Below are 22,547 nucleotides of genomic sequence, written 5' to 3'. Positions count from 1 at the left end.
AAAACGCTACTTATTCCTAAAGGAATTTTCTTTCACTGCTGTTTCCCTCTGATAAAGAGAGCATTTTCACCATTTGCAGCGTACATTCACCTGATAGCTGCCCCCAGATTAGTCATGTTATTAACATATCTCTTCCCCAAGGCCCGTTACCTGAAAGTAAGAATTCTGCTTAGAAATTTAGGCCTAAGCAACCCCTCATTCCTCAAACTTAAACAACAAAAAGGAGGTAGAAGAAGCAGACTGCGCATCTTCACCACAGCAGTCTCTGCCAGCAAATGCCTTAGATAACTCTGACTGCTATGAAGATAACTGCACTGTAAAAGCAACTGCTCCTGCTGCATAAGAGCTCTGTTAGAGGGGAAATCTTGTTACGGGATAGATCCACGCATCTGACACTTTCCAGTGAGCGAAAACCAATGGCTGCTGCATGCAAAGTGGCTTTATATTCTGAATCTATTTCTGTGTTGAAAACAGAGGATCACAGAGGGAGAGACTTTGGCTGGTAAGGAAAGTGGGCAGATGTGACTTTGCTGGGCAGCCTTCCTAAAGGGATCCACAATTTCTCACTGTCTTCTTTATTTTCTGCTATTCTAAAATGCCAGTATACTGCAGCTATACAGCTCCTGGGACTGGAGGAACATTTTTGCATTGAAATGAAGGATTTCTAAAAGAAACCACCACGTGTCCCTTAAGTGTCCATTTAAAGATGGACACAAAAGGCAAATGCAGTACATCCACCATAAAATCCAACACAGAGAACAGCAGAAAGCATTGACAAAGCCACAAAAGAAACAGAAAATGCCAGGGTATAGTTGGCAACTCTAGTAATTCCACAGCATAAAACCAAGCCGCCAGGTGATATACATATCTCTGTTTTTTTTAATCTTATACAACTACTGCTCACTGAGTGCGTTTGAAACAACCACTGAGTGGTTAAAATGCAAAGGCAAGTGCAGAAATATCCACTTTGAGGACATGTAGAGATCTTCAATTTTCCCTGTGCTCTATGGTTGGATAAAACCTGGAATATTTGAACTTCCTTCTAGTTTTGCTCCGAACAAAACTTTCTGGCTTTGCTTGGAAATTCCATCTTATGCTAGGGAAGTATTTCTAAAATATTTCTGGAAAAACTCAAACAACCCTGCCAAAATCATTATCAAATATGCAATCTTAATGGAAAATCGTGTTGTTGAACACTCTTCAGCTGGCTCTGCACCACACTGTGAGATAAATTCATTACAAATTAAATTTGTGTGGAGAAACTAGGAGCTAAGATGTGTGACACTCAGACATAGCCTTCACCCCATACCAGAAAGGGCATCACATGAACTGAGAGGTTGAGACTTACATGCAAAAGACTTGTGCAGGGGACAATATCAAGTCGTTACTCAAACTATGTTTTCAGTGAAGTTAAGTCATAGGAAACATATTATCAGCTCTTCTGAGATTTCCTGCCTGCTGGATTGCTTTATCCTTATCACCATTAGAATCAACAGGTTTTTTTTTCTTCATTGCAATGGCACCCCAAAAGAGCAAAAGGCTCAAATCTACTTGTTGCTGTACAAATGCATATATAAAAAAGTATTGATCCCTGCCCCAGAGAGCTTACAATCTAGAAATAAGCTCCAGTTGGTTTTATCTCTGACAAGGACAAAATAAGGGTAGGGTTTGGTCCAAGAATTAAATCCAGATCATCCAGTATTCAGATTCTCCTTCAGCAATCCCAGATGTCAGTGAACAAGTGCCAGTGCACACCATCCCCAATGACATGCCCACAGACCCTACTAACACAGCTCCAGAGAGACCCTGAGCACACGAGAAGCTGGAAAGTAACATTTCCCAAACTCTTCTGCTGGAGAACCCACTTCCACTTATATTCTTGAGCTGGCAATTTCAAGTACGATCTGTTAGTGCAGGGGTTTTTGCCTTACCAAAGCCTGCTCGATAAGGAGACAGAAGAGAATGGCATTGCCCACTTCTCTGAGGCTCTGGAACACATCAGTCTTCAGCTCTGCATACTCAATGATGTCCTTCAGCTGATGATGGAAAAACTCCAGGATTCCTTAAAGACAAGGATGGACAGTCAGAAAAGCAAGAGCGGCATCACCCTCTGATAACCTGGATAACAAATAATCATGCCTGATATTTCCTTAATCACAAATTGCAAGCTGTAACTGCTAAATGGATAGATGGAGACTGGCATTGGGAAGAACTAGCATGCAGTGTCTTATCCTTTCATTTACCATTGGGAAATATGGAGTAATTCATATGAAGTCCACGGATTCCCTCATCAGAGGAAGAATGAGATTTAAAACAGTAGTGGATTCTGGCTCATTTTGGTGCCGGCTCATGTGCACCAGCCAGAGTTTCCTCAAAAACCCAACAGAAGGTTGCAGTCATGCTGCAGAAAATCTTGCATCAAGTAGAGCTTTTAAATAATATCAGTGAACCTGCAATAATGAAACAGAAGCTAAAGAAGACATTCCATTACAAGCCATCTGTGTCTTCCAAGGGTAATTTCCAACAGGAGATCTCCTGGAAAGGTTTCCTACGTACGTTCTATGTCAATAGCAAAACAGCTGAAAGTGTGTCTCATGTTGCTCTTGCACGTCAGGTGCCAAGCCTTGTTTAATTACTAGTGTGCCTGAGTAAATGCTGTACCACACGTGGGCGAGCTCTTGCTCAAGCATCCACCTGTAGCACCCACCTGGAGAGCCATATTCATGTCTTGGCAAGCGGCATATCTTGGGCATTACTTCGATCAGAGTCTTCACGTACTGCAGGATGGTGCCTTGCAGCTGTTGGAGACAAAGGGAGGTTAAACCAGAACGACAGCTTCTCCCGGTGTTTGTTTTGAAATAGGCTGGTTTTGGATGGGTCCACACCTGACAGCACAGGATGAAGCTTCATCTGAACTCTGAGAAGAATTTGTTTAATTTGGATTTCACTCAAATACAAAATTCAGCCCAAGTGTATGGAATTAAAAGTGCTTTTACAGTTTCCTCCCAAATAATAAAGAACAGCTGCATGGATTTTCGACTTCAAAATACAGCTTGCTTTGTTTGTATTGTTTGCAACTGGAATCCAAACAAGGCTCAGTCTGAGATCCAGCTGGACTGGTGCTCCCAACCCAAAAACATTTCAACAGAGCTGCTAAAGGAGTCATTCCCCAGCATGGGAAATGCGCTTTCCACCTGAGGAATGACCACTGAATATTCAGAGATTAAAAAATAAATCTATATGCGTGTAGAACATGTTTCTGCAGATCCGATATGTTGTTCTAACATGGACAAGAACAAAGTATATTTCCTAGTTAAAAGCACGTGCTGCCATTTGGAGTTATACACCTGCATCTGGTAGATTCATTATAAGGGATTATGCACTAAACACTATTTAGCCAAACATAAAGTCTTTGCATTTTTGCTGAATGCTGTCTGATCTCACACACCAGCTACAGCATTTTCAACTGACATAAATTACAGCTTTAGCAGGTATGGTGCTTTATGGTAGGGAAAGTGGATATAGGCTTGAGATTTTCAGTTTTACACTGGTTTGTTAGACGTGTTCTAAGTGACATCATTGCAGCTAAAATCCAATTTAAATAACTAATGATGGAAATTCTCTTTTCAGTAAAGAATGACCTGAAAAATTATACACTGCCTAGTCCATTTTTAATGCTCAGTTCTGTAGTGCCCTTAGGGAGCACATGGGATCATTTCCCTGCAGACATCACATTTCTGTTAGGTAAAAGAAGAGGGAACTAGAAAGTAGATAGGACTATTGGCAGCCTAGCCTCAGAATACCTGATGGAAACGGATAGTATGGCTTGAGTTGGACTCACCTACAGCTGGAATTTTCTTATAAAGACTCAAAAGGTTGGCTTCATCAGTTTTGCTGCCTCCTCTCTACCTCCCTGCAGCTTTCCAGGGATATCACAAGGCAATAAGACAAACTGCTCTTGTGCTATTGCTGAGGAGGAGCATGTGTCTTGAAGGTCTCCCAGACTGCAGCACAGGCAGTGCTGAGGGACCACGAGTGCCATGTCCCAATCAATCACTCCCTAGAGGCTTTTAGCAAAGCAGCGTGCCAACTCCACCACCCCCAGACGTAGGTGGCTGATTACAGTTAACATTTCAAGATGGTAGAAACACTCCATCATCCCACAGGAATCGGTGGGATCCCTCAGCAACAGTGATAATTAGCCCATTAATACAGTGTTTCGATGTGGATCAAGGGGCATGAAGGTACCCAGATGGGAACACCATGAACCCAAAGCCCAGGCTGACTGTCCAAGCTGTGCTTCTCAAGGCATTATGATTTCTCCATCACCAGGGTTAGGCTCAGAATTACCAGGCTCTTGACAATCTTCAACAATTCTTCCATGACCACCGCGATGCCTTGATAGCCAAGAAGCCTGCAGATTGTCTTGAAATGAGGCGGCCCCACAAAATTGCGGTAGGAGCTATAGATGTGACTGTAGGCAATGTTGAGAGGCTGAGAAATTAGAAGCACAATGACTGTTAGAAAGGAGCATTTACCAGACCTCTAAGTAATTTTCTTATCACAGTATTATATTCCATCACTTCAAATAATTTTTAAGAGAAGGAGAAATAATAACACACATGACAATTCCCATTTCTTCTGTTTCTTGTGGTAAAGACATTTCTTTTCTTCCTACGTAGTCAAATATATTCTAAACTCAACACACTGCCACATCACAAGGTTTGTTACCCTGCTACGTAGCAACACCACTTTCATTTCCAAGGTAATTTACTCTCCCACACATTCTCAAACAAGGATTTGAGTTCACTGGCCTTTGCCTCTTCAAACCCAAATTCTTCTCTATTAAAATGAAAATATTTATATACAAGTAAACAGACAGATTTCTTTTTATTTTTCCTGTGGGCACTTCCTTTAATTTAAGCTTATTACAAAAAGAAGGAACTGGAGTGTCTCAGCTTAGAGGCAGTTGGAAGAGGCACAGAAAAGATCTTTTTTTGCACCCTGAAAAGCTCTGTATCAGCCTCTGAACTTAACAGATATCCCCAGGGGACTGTCAAAAGGACACGAATCTAACCCTAGTCTAGGGAAAATAATAGTACCCAGGGTTCTGGCCTCTCAACATTTTTAGCAGAAGAAAATCGAAAGTGATTTCCAGGAATGTACTCTACCAGTGTAATCTTGGAAATGTGGAAATTGCTGCCATGTTTTATCACTGGAACATTTAAAGGATCCAATTGGTGTGAGAGAAATAGAAGAAGAAGGAATTAGTTCACTTGTGTTATCTGCACAAAATATACTGAAAATGAAATGCAGCTGAGGTGCCACATGCTCAGCTTGAGCTCTGCAATGGGAGTGTTGGCATCATGACTCAGCCCAGCAGAGAAGGGCAGCAGCCTCCCCCGCCAACACCTATAACAACTGTAACCTCAGTAAACAGCAAAAAAATCACATTCTTTGAAAGATTCTGGCACGTAGCGCTTCTCACAGCAAAGTGCAGATAACCCACGAGGCTCACACTTACTAAAAGGCCTTTCTTAAAGAATGATAAGAAAACACACAGTATCCCAAATGCACAGTGCAAGGCTGACTTCGCTTCTTGTGTAAACAATGATTATTAGAAGCACGGTGCACCCCCCTGCAGCAGGGAGCTTGCTTCCCTGCAGAATTTACAGACCCCACTTACAGAGATTTCCTACTCTGCCAGTAATGGAGCCAAGAGAGTGGAGGGACCAATATATTGAAGAGCTTAGAGTGAAAGGGAGCAAATGTTGAATTAATATAATATTACAAAATGCTATGTATCCTCCAGTGCTGCTGCTCCCAGGAATTGCAGTAGGTGAAGGCTTCAGTTGTCCTCCAGTTCTGACTCACTTCCTCGAGATTTACTTTAACGCTTCATTTGAGTTACTAATGAGTTACAAAGGGAAGTCATTTGCTAAGAATTGGAAAAGTGTTTTCTTTTGCTCTCAGATACAGAATTTCAGCAGACTGACGTACTGTTCATGCTTTCACAGACTTGTCAATTGCTTTAATAAATTAATTAATTGTCCCTCATATTGTTACAGCTCTACTGCTCTAGTCCAGCAGCTTACTGCCTCCTGCAATTCCTAGGTGCTCTCTGAAAGAGTGAGCAGAAGGAAGACACAGTAAGAAAAGTCCACTACTTTCTGTGAAATTTAATTTCCCATCCTAGCAGGTTAAAAACAAAAAAACCTTTTAACACTATTATGTACAGAAAGACTACCCGAGAGGCCCCATAGTGCATTCATTCACAATATGCATGAACTTTCTCTCCCATCAAAACTAAACAAAAGGGCCCTGAATAAGGCCAGGCAAGAATTTAAAAATCCCTTAGGCAGACAGAAGCCTACTTTCAAAGCTCCGTGCATGCCAACTCCTGTTATAAGAACTGCTTTTGATGCTGCTGCTTAGGTTTATATCTCCATCCTAAGATAAAGAGTCTTTTAAAAGCTCTCTGGTTAAGGCTGATCCAAAGCCACTAGATACACACATGGACACATGTGAAAAGCAGCAATAGTTCATATTTCCTAAAGTGTATCTGTTTAATCACTAGGTGATGCCCAGCTGTAACGCTTGCCGAATGGCAGAGCTGATCATTCCAGAGGGAAGTGAGGAAGCTGTCAGGGCCCAGCCAACCACGCTCCCACAGTGTTTTGTTGCTTCTGCAATGTGTTACTCCAGTCCTGGCACATCCAGAAAGCACCTTGCTGCAGGGGCGAGCCAGGCTGCCCTGAGATGGCTCTTTGCACCCCATAGGCTCCTTTACCCTGTTATTTCCCCACAGTTAGGAAACTGGTGGCTCATCCAGACTAGAGAGGAACTAAATATACCGATTTCAATGGGTTCATGAATCCACGCTCATTTGTGAAAGCATCTTTGCTGCACCACAGCTAGGAGTCAGGTCTTCAGACTGTGCATGTGCTGTGGTCCCCTAAGCTGGGCCACCAGCAGTATCCAGTTGGGAAGCAATTGGTCACATTTTCCCCATAACGAGGCTGACATTTCACTGGATGAGCAATGAGCAGATGGTGCTGCCATGCAACCAACCACCTCACAGCAACCCCTCACCTCTCAGCAGGATAATGGGTCTGGAGAGCAGCTTTTAAGTGGTTTTTTCCCCACAAAATCGGGGTCCCAACAACAAGTTTGACTGGGAGAAGACACATTTTAGCACATGCATTGTCTGCAGATGAGCAGGATGATTCATCCCTGCCTGTCTGCAAGATGAGGCAGGTTCATCAAGCTCTCTGCAGAGCCACATAGCACATTAGCAGCAGGCTTGCATCTAATAATAATATTCTGCCAGCAATTAAAAATATCACTCCATTTAAGGGTGAGATACACAGCTTGGGGTAAAGACTGTAGGATGTAAAAAATGACACCAGTGGGTATTTTAAGACAAAACAGCTGAGGGTACAAGCTGGCTGCACAGCACAGCTCGCTCCCCCACGCTCAACCACTTCCACCCCCACAGAAAGTGGGAGCAAAGCCCCCATCTCACTGTGTCTTGGGAGCAACAGCTGCTAAAGACACTGTGGAGGTTTGCCCCACCTTTGGTTTGGGGCCAAAGAGGCAGGTTTTGGTGCCGGAAAGCTGGGAATGCAGGCAGGCTGGGATTTGCAGGGCAGGGCAGAGTTCCCACTGTCTCTCAGAGTTCAGGTGTCCCACCCTGCACCCAGGTCTCAAGGACAGCCATCCATGCTTGGAGGCACAGGGGGAAGGCACACACATTACTTTGGGAGCTCTGGAGTTTACCAGGGATGCTCTAGAGCAGACTCAACAGCAAACGAAGCAAAATGAAACGCAGTTCCATGTCTTTGAGCATGTTACTGGCCATCACCCAGACCCATCTGAGCTCAGCTGATGGAAGGCAGGGAGAGTTTTATCTGATAAAATTGATCAGAGAGAAAGATAATAGATAATACTGCCTGTGATAGAACCTGCTTGGAAATGAAAGAAGAATATACTTAGAGACAAAAATGAACATGACTAGTCCAAGAATGGTCCAGACTCCTAGCCAACCTAACTTCAGTGCAACAGCTGAGATGGTATCTTCGAAAGTGAAAACCAATTCTGATCAGAATTGCCAGATGAGGCCCTCTAAGTCAAACTGCCTGAATATAGCCTTTTTCCTTCCCCTGCCACAAAAAACTTCCACTCTCCCTATAAAGGTTTTACCATATTCAGCTGTATTAAACAGTTGTTAAGACTTTCATGCAAAAAATGTCCATATTCCCTGTCTGGGATAGACAGGACATGTACAATGCAGCAGGCATGTTTATATACTGTATTGAAACCATGTCTGTGCATATTCTGTGTCTCAGCAGAACGCTTCACTGTTTTCATGGACTGCATATACTCCTGTTATTTACAAGCTCATGGCCATGCATTCGGATGGAGGGGCTCAGCAACCCCTGCTGCCATCACCTCCTGTAGCAACCACAGCTCCTTAACGCCTCTGTGCTGTTGCTGCAGACGTGGCAGCAGAAAATAGAGTGGCTCCATCCCATCTAGATGCTGTAACTATTTTTACAAGTGCCAGCAGCACGCACTGTCCTGTAAGTAACATCTGCCTGCACACTAACTAAAAAGGGGAGGGGAGGCAAATTCAACCACAGAAAGGGAAATGGGGATTTCTAGCAAGTCTGGCATGATTCTGGGTCTGGCAGTGCCAAGAAAAACAGAAGCATTCATGCAAATAAAGAAATGATGCCAAATCTAAATCATTTACAGAGCTAAGAAGTGGTTAATGAGCAGTAGGTAGTGGGCTGCTGGTAATTTTGCAGCTTCTTTGACAGAGACTTGGCAACCTGCTGTGCTTTGTAAGTGGCTGAATGAACAGAAAATAGCTCAGTTTCTGCTGGCCACTGGAGTGTGCCAGCAGTTTGAACCCTACAATGAGGAGTGAGAGGTGACAGGCAGGGCCACGTCCACCCGCAGAAATGGGGAAAACCAGTGCTGGAGCAGTCCTGGCACTGGCATGGTTTTGGCATCTTCCCATCCTGGAAAATGATAATTTCAAGCTGATAACCAGCATAAACCAGTGGAAGTTTGACTTTGGCAGCAGGTAATATCAACATCACTGAAAAATTTGCTGTGGCTTCCTTTGAGCTAGCGGCATCAATCACAGCATGCAGAAAGGTCTGTCTGCCAGACCCTTTGTTGGCCTAATCCAGCTAATCCCATTTTCCTTGATTTCCTCTCTTCCCACTAATAATTCTTATTTGTAAACAACTGAAATTCATTTTGAAGCAACTATTACTAGCGAAAAACTCAACAACCCAAATACCAGAAGCAAGCAATTCTCTAGAAAACATCACCACCTTGTGTAATGCATCTTTCTGAAGCACGGATTTGTATCCTCAGCTTTCCCCCTGCAGGCAAGGATGTACTTTATTCACAGCATGGAACCAGCTAAGAGCTCTCTATCCTCCTGCTCTTGTAAGCAGGACCAAGCCATGTAAACAGCAGGAAGCCTCCTGGAAGCATTTTCATTTCCATCCCTGTCCATAATCTTTTTTATCTCTGCTCCTAGATTTCAGCTCACTGGTTGCTGTAGCTCGCTCACAGGACCAGAAGGGCATACAGATCTTGGAAGAGAAAACCATAACACCCAGAACTGCAAAATCTAGATCAAAAGCAAGGGTCAGACATACTCGTCTGGCTTGTAATAGCCCCTCCTGATGCAGTTTGCATAATCTCATCACTATTGACATTTAGAAGATCTTCAAAATGTTGCAAGCACCTTTCCAGGAACAACAACCTGTAACAAGTAACTCCAGACCCAGAAGCAACATTTCTTCTGCGAAGGTTCCTCCCACAAACACATTTGGCTATAGAGAGCCACAGGTCACTTGCTCAGAGCCTCTCCTTACCAGACCCAGTGCCATGTCTGTCCCCTTCCAGCCACAGACTCAAGCTGCTCCCCGAACACTCCTGGCACCGGCTTTGCATCTCCCTCCTGCCCTCTCACCAGACTGACAGGGAACGTCCCCAAACTGTCTCTAAAGCAGTGACGTTCAAACAACAGCCTGTCTGAATCCCACAGAAGTTTATCAAGAGGTCAACGTCCTTGAAAACCCAGTTTCCACTCCCATCACAAACCTCAGAAAGCATTAAAAAGCTAATGGACATTGTTGCAGTATCAGGGATGAAAAATCTACCGCTCAGTGGCTTTGGCTTAAATCAGTACTTTAAATGTGAAAGATATCATAGAACTAAAGACAAAGCCCCGAGTGCTAAATTATCAACATGCTCAGCAAGCCAGGATCCTGGATTTCATACCATGTGCCAATAAGCCTCTAACCCCAGACCCTGCTGGGGAGCAGTGATGGTCTTGCTGATGCCCTGTGGGTGTCAAAAAAGAATACCCTAACCAACCTAAATAAGCCAGCAAGCAAAACTACCTGGCTTGTTTTTTTCTGCCTCAGAGACACATTATCATCCCAGGCAGAAGCTTTTATGGATAACATTCCCAAATCACTTGAAGATGCCTGCCCATCTTTTCCTATTGGTTGCTATGGTGAGAGATGACGGAGCCCCAGATGGGTATAATACAAGGCAGCGTGCTGGGAAGGGATTTAGCAGAGGCAGGACGGAGGCGAGCAGTGGGAAGAGGGGAAGGCACTGCCTGCCTGTGGCCACCCAGCTCTCCAGCACCCACGGGCCACCACACACCTGCCTGGGAAGGTAAGCAGCTGCCTGTGGCTCTGGGAGGGCTCAGTGATGGGTGTGTGCATTCTGCTCTTCACCTAAAAATAGTTAAAACACTTGTTAAAAATGACCTGATTCTTGAGTGTTAGTTACAGTAAACGAGAGTGAAAAAAGGAAAAAAAGAAACTATGTCTACTGCATGCAGCTCTTGCTTAGAGAGAACTTGGCCGTTTGGGAGAGATAACCTTGGGGATGTAAAGGAGTGATGTACTGAACTGACTTGTGGCTGTTGCTAAACAGTAATTAGTTAGTGGTCGATGTCTTTTATCTCAGGGAGAGCTTAGTTCTTATTATGAATATGTTCGTATTTCCCTAAAGGCACTGATTTTGTATGTCACGAACCCTCACATTTTACATTTAAGATCTTGATATTACAGTGCGAGATGCTGCAGGAACAGTTTATATTCTATTAAGCAACAAGTAAGGTGCAGAAAATGCAGCAACAACTTAAACTGGTGACTTAAGCACTATGCAGCTTTTGAAATGGCATTTAGGTATAAAAATCAAAGTATCTACTAGCAGCTTCACAAGGCAAGATGGAGCTAGTTTAATGATCAGTTTATGCTAATTACACTTGCAGGATCTTTTCTATTCCACGGGAAATAAAAAAGCTAAAAATGCTTCATGTATAGACAAATAGTCATAAAGAAGTGATTTTTTTTAAAACCTAACTACAGTATGAAGTATGGCCTGTGTCCCAGTTGATTTTTTTATTTATGAAGCACAGTAGCACAGTAGTCTGGGTACAAGCAGGATTCATCTTTTAAAATTTTAGCCATTTAAGACCTAGGATGTAATCTAAGCTAGCCAGGCATAGTTCTAGGTCCAGTCTAATGACTAGTAAGACTGGTGGAAAGACTTCATGATGTCAGTGTCACAAAATGGGAAAATCAGCCTCTCCTTGCATCTGGTTTCAGGGGCACGATGAACATCGAAGTGCACAACATCACCTACACCAGTGCCACTGTTTCCTGGGCCATGAACAACCCCTGTCCAGAGAACTACTATCACGTCATGTACCGCCCCAACTGGAACAGCGTCTTTGCTGGTTATTTACGCCAAAACTTCCACCGCGAGGAGCGAGTTCCTCATCCCCTCAGCTCCCTCGTCCTTCACCAACTCACACCATCCACCATCTACGTCCTCTGTATCACCTGTAAAAACTCCTATCCCTCCAGCAATCACTGCACCACCTTCCATACTCTGGACAAAACCCCCCTGGTTTTTGGTGGCTCTAAGCACGAACCTACCACCTCCATGTGGATGGTGAGCAGCCTGCTCCTCCTTTGCTTCATTGCTCTCCTAGCTTACGGCTGCCTGCAGTTCTGGTCTGCACGGTGCCACCGGGCTGCAAGGCTAAAGCATCCCGATACCAGCCATGAAGAAGTGGGAGAAGGGAGTGGCTCACCAGAGGGGCCGCTAAATGATGGACTGAGAGAGGAGCTTTTGGAAGTCCCCATGACCAATGTGCTAATGAGGAGCTCCAGTTTCATGAGGGAGAGTCCGTATAGCTCCCCTCACTGCTTTTTTTCCTATAAAAACAGCGACGATAAAAGGGCCATCTTGCCACAGCATGGCCTTCAATGAGAGCAAAATAAAGGAAGACCCTGCTCAGAGATCATGCTGCTGTTTCCCACCTCTTTCCAACAGGGCTGTCTGTGCATCCATGAGAGCTGTTTATCCCAGGGTAGAACATGAGGCAGGTACACGGGTTGCAGGCAGAAAGATTTGTGTTGACTGACAAAAATATTCTCTTTTGTTGAGGGTTTTTCAAAAAGAAACCAAGTCAGCTCTCTGGGAATAGGCAGGCTCGTCTGACTGTAGTGTCACTAGATGATCTGCATCAGTGCTGTAGGTTCACTTCACGAGTCATCGATCAATGTGTACAAGAAATAAACTCCACTCAAGCAGTTTCACACTTGAGTGATCATCCATGTGCATCATACCCCAAGCCCTCCTAACACCTGTATAAACAGTCATTGCAGCTTTTTGTCAGTATTAAGTAGTCCTTATTTGCACACACAAGTATTTTAGTAATTCCTATTTTGAACTACAAATGGAATTCTGGAAGTGGAACCTTTCTCAGGAAGGAGCACTGCTCTGGAGCTTCAGCTTGCTCTCCTCTCTGAGCATTTAGATGGATCCGACTTGGTCTCAGTGCCAACAGCAAGCACAGAGTGGTATCAGCATCCCGTAATATAGCTATGTTACAGAGAAGAACGTGGGCAAGGAATAGCAAAAGCACACTGAATCTGCTTCTTGTACAGCTTTTTGGTTTCATGCAACAATGTGACCCTGTACATTTGCACCTGTCATTCCGTTAATGAGCTAGTTCTTGCATTTTGTTCTTCCTAAATAAATACTTCCACCATCCACACCTTCTGGCTGTTGTGGCTCATTTACTGACCTTGGATCCATACAGATAATATGGCTGAACGTTGGCTGGTTTGTCCCGCTGAGGCTCCTGTGTGAACGGGATCGCTGTCCTCACAAACCTGTGGAGGGCGTGGGAAATGGGGAGTAAAACGGTCAGAGCCCAGTTAATTGTGCTGAGTGCAGGTATGGCACAGCCTGGGGTGAACCACAGCTGCAGACTAATTAGCAATTCATCAAGTGGACTTACATGAACCAGAACGCAAACTCCTGCCAAAATCTATTGGTGGTGTGAAACATCAGTTTGAAGTATCAAAGGCGAGATTTCCTCTCAACTGGGGTGGGCAAGAAACCCATATATGAGCAGCTAACACAGCTCTGCCACTCAGTGAAGCAACCTCCTGACATAACTTAAATATAACTAGCTCATTCATTTAGAATCACTGTCCGACTTTGTTGCTTGAGTTTGTTAGTAATGTTTTCAAGGCAAAGGGGAGCTGGTTGGCTTTAACTTCACTGTAACTAACTGTAACTGTTATACAGCATGTGATTTTTATGTGGCAGGTGTGACATTCTGGAAAGAAAAGCAGGGTCTCCAGGTGCCCCCTGCCTTGCTTTTCCTCCTCACCTGTTGGTGGATCCATTGTAGCAGTAGTTGGGTAAAAAGTCAAAGTTGAGCTCCCAGAAGACGTGGAGGGTGATGCGCCCATAGGGTGCGGAGACATTGTGGTTGGCCTCGCGGAACATGGCATCAAAACTGTCCAAAGTCATGTGCTTGCACAGCAACCTGTGAGTCAGGCGATTTATTTCCAAGAGCCACTCCAGCTCCTGCAGCACACAGAGCAGCAGCAAATGCAACGTATCACCAAGATGACAATACAAACAGCTGATTTAATTGCTAGGGGAATGACTTTATATTCACATTCACACAGAACTTTCCAGGTGAGAAGGCAGAAAATGATGAAGACATCAATTTAACTCAGTGGTCAAGGCCAACTGCACTTCTACCCAAGGGGGTCCTGGTCCAGTATCTCCTAAAACTGCAGGAAGCAAAATTAATTTATTCCCCACTGAGCAGTGTCTGGCTTTCACATTAGAATCCTTCAAAGGTGGAGACCGGTAGTTTCACACTACTTGACTCTGATGCTCCTGTAATGTATCAAAGACAACAAATCCTGTACACAGACAAATTACGTCTTCGCCACCTTCATCCAACAGGGGGTATTAAAGTCAAGATTTCCTTTTCCCAGGCTAGAGGACTCTCTTATATGAGCTCTGCTAAATGGAACTGCTGACTGTCATCTTATGATTTAGGTAGATACTTAATGGTCCAATAACAATGCAATTAAAGCTGCCTAAACATAAATAGAGACTCAGTAGCAGAAAGAAGGATACAGTATGTTTCAACCAGCCATGTAAGTGGGACTTGAAGCAAAAGACAGTTCACTGTGTATCCATAGCAGTGTATTATTCTCTTCATTCATACTTGCAGTCAATAACAGTTCTTACCACTATGGACGTCAGGTCCTCGCTCTCAAAGCGGCTAATAGCCTGGTCTAACGATTTATACATGGCTGCTGAGATACGCTGGGTAATAAGCCTGTTCAGGTCAATTGATCTGCCCAGCAACTGGGAAAAGAAAAGATATTTGCATGTTATATAGAGATGGAGAAAAGGTACTTTATTCTTTTTAACAGACACAAATTAAAACCAAGTACATCCAAATCTACTTAAATGTGAGAGTAGTGATGCAAATACCTTGGCTGAGTTTACCATTATTTAAGAGGGATGGAGGTACATGTGGAGTGTAACTCATCTTCCCCTCAGACCCCATGCCCTGAGTTCAGGTTTTCAGAAATAGGTTCACCCCTTCTCATTCCAGCACTGACCTTGACTAAGCCCAACGCTAGGATGCCAGCCACCAAAAAAAGTATAATAGACCAAGAGCTATGAGTGCTGGAGTCTACTGCTTCCACTGTACCTGGACATGCCTCTGCTTGAGCAGTGTTTCGTAGCGGTTGGATGGTGGGTATGGAATAATCACCCCATAATTCTTACATTCAGCCCGGAAACGTTTGTCCAATAATACACTGAAAAAGGGAAGCAGTGTCAGAAAAAAAAAAAAAAAAAGAATCATAGACTATCAGCTTGTCTAGAGTTGTTTTCGTCCTTCTTTCCATCTCATTCTGAATGCCAAGCAATTTCCACATGCTAACTCTGGTCTGACATGGGCAGCCAGCTCTGTGGGACAGGGTAGATTTTGTTTACCCACAGTGGCTACTCCCGGAGTGGAGCAATGTGGATGCAGCAATACCACCAGTTACCAGCAGCAGTCAGGTTCTCTTACCTGCCAGCCATCGCTTTATAATAGGCAAAGATCTGATCTGCCAGCTTGTACACAAATTGATCAAAGCACAAATTCACCTGAGGGATAAAGAAAACAGGACATTGTGTGGGTGTCCCAAACACAGGGCAGCTCCTTCTTAGGCATGCAAGATCAATACAGCTCAATACAGAGCTCTAATTCAATACACACACGTATGTTGCACTATCTAAAAAACGCGCTGCAGTTCTCACACGCTAAAGGTAAGCAAAGAACTGCAGATACATTTCTCTCTTATAGTTTATGCATATTCCTACAAGTCCTGGTCCTGCACCCTAATCATCCTTTTGTCTCACGGATCTCTGGTTTTTTTATTTCCCTCTGATGCCTCATAACCCTCTGCCCATCACACAGTCTCTTCCATGGCCTCAGTGTGTGACAGTCTTAGGCATCCACTGTGCCCCATGGGTACAGCTGAGCTGACGCCCTTAATCACCAGAGCCTGCAAGCTCTCTGGAAGTTCTGATCTTTTGAAAACTTCTCAGGCCGATAGGGTGTTTTTTCCAGGAGATACCTATAATGAATTCACCAAACTGCTGGGCAGGTCTGTCAAACAGGGCAATGTGATCCCAGTGAGCTCTTTCAATGCAGTAAAGATGAAGAGAACTTACTTCAGCTTCAATTTCATCATACAGGAACTGCTTTTTGAACTTGGTCAAGGCATAGTATGCGCTGTCATTATAGAGGTCCAAGGGGTACAGTACATACCTGTGGGTAAGAAAATAGATCATGTCTTAACTTAACCTTGGAGCAGCATAAATGACAGCCAGTGCATTGGCCTGGCTCAGTGCAAAAGGAGGCTTTTCTCTGACTCCAGTCCTATCACCTCACCCACTCCACCCCTCAAATCCTTTCATGCTGTCCTTACTCCACAGAGTGTCCTGACAAAGGCTGTAAAATGGAAACCAAAGCTTTCCTATTATGAACATAATCAGCTGCATAACAGCATATTTTCTCTTATCACTTTTATATATATATATATAAAACTTTTATATATATATATATATATAAAAAAAGAAGTATTTAAGTGTCATAGCGAGGGCCCACATCTCTTTGGTTGCACATGCTGTCTAACCGCTGCAGGCAGATGACGGTACAACCAAGTTGTGCCCACATCCAAATACAGCAGTTGCCAACTGCTGGTTTATGATGCATAAGTGCCAGTGCCAGGAAGCCACCCATGTGCATCTGCTAACGAGGTATTCATATAGTACACAGTCATGTGACAGTAAGTCAAGAAACATCTATTTTCCATCCCACGCCAAAGAGAATGTTCATCACCAGCCTACACTTCTCCAAAACAAAATCCCAAGCCTCTGCCCAAGCACTGTTCAACATAGCCCGTTGGCTCTTACTCCATCATAGAGGGCTCTTTGGTTTCCAGGATGTGGTCCGTGAGGATCCAGGGCATGGACATCTCAATGGGAAACTGGATGCGGCGGCCCATGGTCAACTCTAGGAAGAACTCCCGAAACCAGAGCTGGGACAGGTCACAGCACTGCTGCAGCGCTTCTGCAACGCAGAGGAGATGTTACCCCATGTTACACCTACGGGGACAGCCATGACAGAAGTGCACAAGAGGCTACAGCCTCAGCTTGGAGTGGTTTTGAGTATGGAACATTTTTCTAGGACGTCTCTGTTTTTAAACTCAGACCATGTTCATGCTGTCTGAGCACTTTGTAATAGAAGAAGAAAGAAGGGATCATTCCTTTCGCTCTAGAGCTCCAGGGGGAACATTTCAATGGCTCAGAGTTACTGTGGAAGATTTATTGTGTGCCCTGTGGTTCAGAAGTTTGTCTGGGACAGAAAGAAAACTTCAGTCCTAGAAAATAACTTACTGCCTGTGGCCATATGCTATTGCTGACTCATTACTGTTCACATAATTATTGCTACCTAAAAACACGCCTGAATCAGGTAGAAGTAGGACATAGGGAAAAATCAATGAAAATCCTCTGTATAAGTCAATGAGGAGCAAAGCAGATCTACCTTCGTCTGTCTAAGCATACAAGAGTCGCGTTTAAGCCTCCCGCTGCCATAACCTCACCGCTGATGTTGAGAAGGTGGGTGAAGAAGAAAGACTGCTTGTGGAACTCCTCAATGGCCAGGACTATTGGCCCATCCAAGCTGCTCCTCAGAGTCTTCTTTGAGCCACTCTTGTCTGCTATAAGGGACTCCAGCATGGTCCGCACCATGTAAAGCTTTGGAAGAAAGTTGACATGCAGTTACCACTTTTCAGTGAGATACCGCCACACACAGCCATGGCACTCTGCAACAAAAATAAAACTTCTCCCAGATGGTTACCAGTCTCTGCACCCATAAGTCACTATCTTTCTGAGGTAGAAATAACAAATAATAAATAAAATAATAAATAAAGAATAAAAAAGGAGGCTGTGGGAACTACACAACAAAGCAGGCACCAAAGCAACATCTAACAACCAACAGTGTGAAGACTTTGTGGAAGAAACCATGGAAACAGCTGCTATTCCACATAAGTGGAAGACTCCTATGTGCCCATTAATAGACAATTAGTTCCCTGCCCATGAGATGAACATACACATACCTGCGTACTTGATGGTCCTACTGCTCGTCGTGGGACTTTAATATCAAATCCACCTTTAGGATCCTTCTCACCTCTCAGACAAGGATCATTTGGAGGCTCTCGACCTCCCTCCCAGTCACAGATTGTCTTCCGAATTGCCTGAAGGACACTGGAGTGGACGGCAGAGAGAAAGTAGTACTTAAGTTCTACCTACAAGATGAAAATATTCACTGCTGTGCACATATGGGAGTTTCACTGCTGTGCACATATGGGAGTAAAAGTATCTGAGATGGGGACATACACTACAGTTATTGGGGGAGTCATGCCTAAAAGTTACCTTGGAAAGAGTTGCTGGACAAGGTACATTGGCTGGTTGTATGCCATGAGATGTATGCAGGGCAACATGCTTATATAGCAAGAATATATTAAATAAATACACTGGCTTTGCATTACGTTCAAGAAGGACACACGAACCTGATCAGGACGTTCTTCTTCTTCCTGACTGCCTGCCTGAGCGGCTCTCGCAGGGTCACCTGGGCAAAGTCCTGCAGGGCTGCATAAATAGTGTTGCGGATGGCTTGGTTAAAGACACTCTCCATCCGGCCCATCAGCACTTGCAGACCTTTGATCATGGCAATTACCTAAAGCAAAAATAAAAAAAACCAGATGTATTTGCTATTTTTCCATTTTATGGAGAGGTCCATATAGCCAACACCAGAGAATCGCGGACTAAGTTCTACTTCAGTAACTTGAGTTAGGCAGCTAATTTTTTTTATGTTAGCTGCTTCACAGATTACACCAAGCTAAGGAGAACATTTACGCTACCAGTTTCTTGTACATGGCTCCTGTCCCTTGGTAGGCTCTGTTTTCATCTCTGATCTCTTAATATCTTTAACAACACACAACCCCAGGAAACTGCACGTGCTCCACACGCGGGTGCAGCTGTGCGGCTTGCACAGACCTGCACCTGCACCAGTACACAGTCTTCCTTGTACAAGAGTACAGTGACAATTCCCAGGAGGGAGAAAGCCACAAAAATTAAAGCAGTATTCAAACCACTTTGGACTGTGTAAGGCAAGATGAAGGTGCGAGAGCCTCCCACAACCAGGCTCAGAAGACCGTTACCACTGTCCACAGACAGCCAGACCAAGAGTTGATGGGGACTGGGGACAGTGCTTTGAATGTAATTCCTGATTCCTGATCTTGCTCCAGATCACACTACTCTGCAAGCCCACACTCCTTCTTTTTTTTCTTTTTTTTTTTTTTTTTCAGGACAGGAGCCTTGAACCCCCTTCTCAGGTCAGGAGAGGCTTAAAACAGTAATATTAAGAAAACATAGGGATCCACCTCTGTCTTTCTCCAGTACACAAATGCAGCATAAGAACAACAGTATGATGAAAAGAGAGAACTGCTCTTGTCATGCACTGGTACAGCATTTCTATCCCAGAAGGAGATCTTAAGAACTTAATTTGCCCTTAGTCCTGGGCAAATGAAGGGTCACAGTGATGTGGGAATCCTTAGTCCCTTAACTTGGGCCACAGGGATGCGGAACCAGCCCAGTTTGATGAGATGCCCTTCTCTCCTCTTCTCCTGGCTTGAGGAACATGTACAGGAAACCAGCCCTGGGTGATTCTCACTCCCACAGCTGGTACCCACCTCCACAAAGGCAAACTTCTCTTCACTGGTGTAGTTGTATCGGGTGGCTCTCTCATACTCTTCTGCTGTTCCTGGGCAATCTTTGTTGCAGAACTTATCTGTGGGATGAACCAGCTTCCAAGAGTACTAGAAGATGGAAAGAGACACTGTCAACAATGCAGTGAGTAAGAAGCCAGGCTGGAAAGACTGAAGAGGGCTTCATGCCAGGAAAACACTCCCTAGACATTGCTACAGTTGTTTTGACATCCCTTTGGGAGCAGAGGTTGTGCTTCTTGGCTCTGTGATCACTGTACTGAATACTGATTTTGTTTATTTGAGAGGCTGCCAATCATACTGGGCTTTTGGCATCCATAAACTTGTGTTGTGGTCAAAATTTTCCAAATTGAGAAATTTACATCACCATTCATATTATAGTAGTAGTTGCTCAAGACTCAAATTAATCTCTAACAGCTTTCAGCACTTAACTGATGTGTTCAGGCTAGGAGATCAATCACCTAGTTCCCCTTTAACATTAGTGGGGACACCCAAGCACTCACAGAGGATAGTTTAGGTCCAGGGTGAGATGATCAAGCTCTCCTTCTCTATTTGGCACAGATGGAGCTCATGGGCATTAGCTGTCCGAGCTTAGCATGTTTGTTAAAGGCTTAAAATTGGATAGCATGCAAGCAAGCTCACCTTTCCACAATCTGTTACATGCCACGTTAAAACATTCACGCTCATCCAGGAAGAGGAGTAGGCTACACACTCACCACTTCCATGACGTGAGCACTCCACTTGGACAGCAGCTGCAGTCCCCGTAATGCGAGATCAAAGAGCTCCCTGTACTCTTCATCTGATTTCTGGCTGTCGAGTCCTGAGCCAGTGACCACCTGGAGATAATTACATCGTGTCAGGACTAGACTCAGCAACTTGCTGCAGAGGCTTTGCTGAGCCAAACAGCAGCCACAGATCTCTCTCTCAAATCCCAGCTGAAATGATTTCCCCATGACCTTACGATCAAGCTAAAATTGCATAGTACAATACTGCCCCTCGGGAAAAGGGGTCTAACTCGGCAAGACTCTTTTTACCCAGGCAGTTAATTTATTTCTTACAGAAAAATGAATCTGACCTGTCACCTCTGAGCAAGTAACTGACTGTTTTCATTCCACTTTCTCATTCTTTTGTGATGGTCTCAAATTACTGAAATACTTTAGAGTCCTTTACACATTTAAAGTTTAAATGAATACTTACAAATGCCAAAAATGGCGGAGAATGCTAACAATTCATTAAACTAACAGCGATGAACGAGGATCACACATTTGCAAGAAACAGTCACAATTGCATCAGAGAGAGCTCCACCATTCAGTAATGAAAAGAACAGAAATGTCCTCGTGAACTTTCCTCGAAACCTTGACCAATAGCAATGGAAAAGAGCCAGCTATTTGCAAGACATGGGTGTTCTACCACCTGGCTGATAATAAATATTTAGTTGCAAAATTTTTTCTGCTTATTTTAACTGAGCTGTGGCCAAAGAGCAGAAGCTTTTGCAGTAGATGTTTCAGTACACATGATTTTGCACTGACAGGGGCCTTTCATAACTTGCTTTTCCATTGCTGGATTAAGCAGTGATTTGTTCCATTTGTGCCCTTCTTCCCTTCTCATTGTACGTCCTTTGTAACCCATACTCTTGCTACGCTTGTCCGCTCGTAGCCTCATCTGTCCAACAAGCCTGATCGTGGTGACTACCTGCTGAGCTTACCTCACTGTTGCTGTAGCGAGCAAGCTCTGAGATGAAGCGGATGTGGTCATCTCGGATCTGGACCATCTGCTCACAGATGTTGTACTGGGGACTGATGCTGCTCTGAGTGCACGTCCACCTGGGCAAAAAAGCAATGGTTTCAAGGACAATACACAGGACTACACCCCCAGTGACAAAGTCTTGCGCTCAACTGCTCTCTTCAACATGCTCAAGACCTAACACCTTCAGGGCAAATGTCAGTCTGTGTTCTCTTTTTCATGTTCTCTAGTGTGTGTGATGTTCTACAGATGGTCTTACACAGCGCGGCACAGACTCTTGCCTCACCTTTCAGCCTGACAATCTCTGTTCCACCCACCCTGAAGGCTGCTCCCTACGTTGAGCTCACCTACCCCTATGGTCAGAGGTGGCTATTTCCCTGACCACTGTCAGGGAAAGCTTTCAGTGAGGGATGAATCGCACAGCCTGGCATCATTTGCATCCTTTCTGATACAATTAAGGGTAATAGTTCCCTTAGAGATCATCCCTCCAGGTCTGCAAGGACTGTGTCATGCTGCCTTCTCCTGCAAGGAAAGACTTTGCAAGCAGCCAGCAAGGAAATATCCCTCCAACTGATTTTGGTCCTGGCTAAGTGACATATAAACGTCACATGTGCCATACAATAGTGTAACGGGGCCCCAAAAGAAGGCAGTGCTCCCTTTCCAAAGGCAAAAATGGTGTGAATCACATCTGTTTAATTTAATAACCAGAAAAGCTCCACCAAAATGCTCTGTTCAGGTAAATGACTGTTAGTGGGACTCTTGTGTCTTACTCTGTTATCACAATGTAAACATTCAGATCTTGCTTATTTCCCCCCTCAGATAACTGTCCATCTTAGAATAGTCATCTCCAATCTAGAATGGCCATACAACAGGAAGGTGAGAAACCTGCTTCTGATATGGATGTAGACATGAATACGTATTCCTACAGTTAAGTGTGAGGCACTCGTTGCCAATATTTGCAGTGGCAGAGGTCTTGGAAGTGCCGGGCTATGTCATTCCTTGTGAAATCCATCCTCCCACAGTCCCATCACTTGACTCTTACCCGTTTCAATGTCCTGTGTTCCCCACTGGACAATCGGCAGG

The 22,547-nt window shown here is 44.2% G+C and overlaps 3 protein-coding genes across 5 annotated transcripts in view; 2 read left to right on the top strand and 1 right to left on the bottom strand.

The window, feature by feature from the left end:
• MED7 (mediator complex subunit 7) overlaps positions 1-22,547 on the top strand; it is a 158,903-nt gene that overhangs the window by 72,079 nt on the left and 64,277 nt on the right. The window lies entirely within an intron of this gene.
• The window catches only part of CYFIP2 (cytoplasmic FMR1 interacting protein 2), a 54,696-nt gene that overhangs the window by 10,885 nt on the left and 21,264 nt on the right, over positions 1-22,547 (bottom strand). For all 3 annotated transcript variants that reach the window (XM_069868859.1, XM_069868862.1, XM_069868860.1), the window contains exons 11-26: positions 21,427-21,544; positions 20,438-20,557; positions 19,689-19,814; positions 18,507-18,673; positions 18,054-18,201; positions 17,538-17,691; positions 16,849-17,005; positions 16,105-16,201; positions 15,458-15,534; positions 15,092-15,200; positions 14,620-14,739; positions 13,739-13,938; positions 13,145-13,232; positions 4,351-4,494; positions 2,708-2,798; positions 1,932-2,062 (exon numbers count right to left, since the gene is read on the bottom strand). In XM_069868859.1, coding sequence (XP_069724960.1) covers positions 1,932-2,062; positions 2,708-2,798; positions 4,351-4,494; positions 13,145-13,232; positions 13,739-13,938; positions 14,620-14,739; positions 15,092-15,200; positions 15,458-15,534; positions 16,105-16,201; positions 16,849-17,005; positions 17,538-17,691; positions 18,054-18,201; positions 18,507-18,673; positions 19,689-19,814; positions 20,438-20,557; positions 21,427-21,544 — 2,047 coding nt within the window. The remainder of the gene's footprint in view (positions 1-1,931; positions 2,063-2,707; positions 2,799-4,350; positions 4,495-13,144; positions 13,233-13,738; positions 13,939-14,619; positions 14,740-15,091; positions 15,201-15,457; positions 15,535-16,104; positions 16,202-16,848; positions 17,006-17,537; positions 17,692-18,053; positions 18,202-18,506; positions 18,674-19,688; positions 19,815-20,437; positions 20,558-21,426; positions 21,545-22,547) is intronic.
• FNDC9 (fibronectin type III domain containing 9) lies at positions 10,514-13,092 on the top strand. Its single transcript, XM_069869190.1, has 2 exons — positions 10,514-10,713; positions 11,655-13,092. Exons 1-2 carry the CDS (start codon positions 10,514-10,516, stop codon positions 12,322-12,324), a joined length of 870 nt encoding a protein of 289 aa, XP_069725291.1. The 3' UTR covers positions 12,325-13,092.

This window comes from Phaenicophaeus curvirostris, chromosome 15, assembly GCF_032191515.1.
Source record: "Phaenicophaeus curvirostris isolate KB17595 chromosome 15, BPBGC_Pcur_1.0, whole genome shotgun sequence".
In the NCBI taxonomy this organism is placed as follows: Eukaryota; Metazoa; Chordata; class Aves; order Cuculiformes; family Cuculidae; genus Phaenicophaeus; species Phaenicophaeus curvirostris.
This window is presented reverse-complemented; position numbering and strand designations above follow the sequence as displayed.

Bases quoted from the DNA above. Each gene is read 5' to 3' on its own strand.
- FNDC9 (XM_069869190.1), top strand. From the start codon at position 10,514: ATGCCTGCCCATCTTTTCCTATTGGTTGCTATGGTGAGAGATGACGGA. The intron at 10,714-11,654 runs GTAAGCAGCTGC...ATCTGGTTTCAG, and splicing joins CCACACACCTGCCTGGGAAG to GGGCACGATGAACATCGAAG.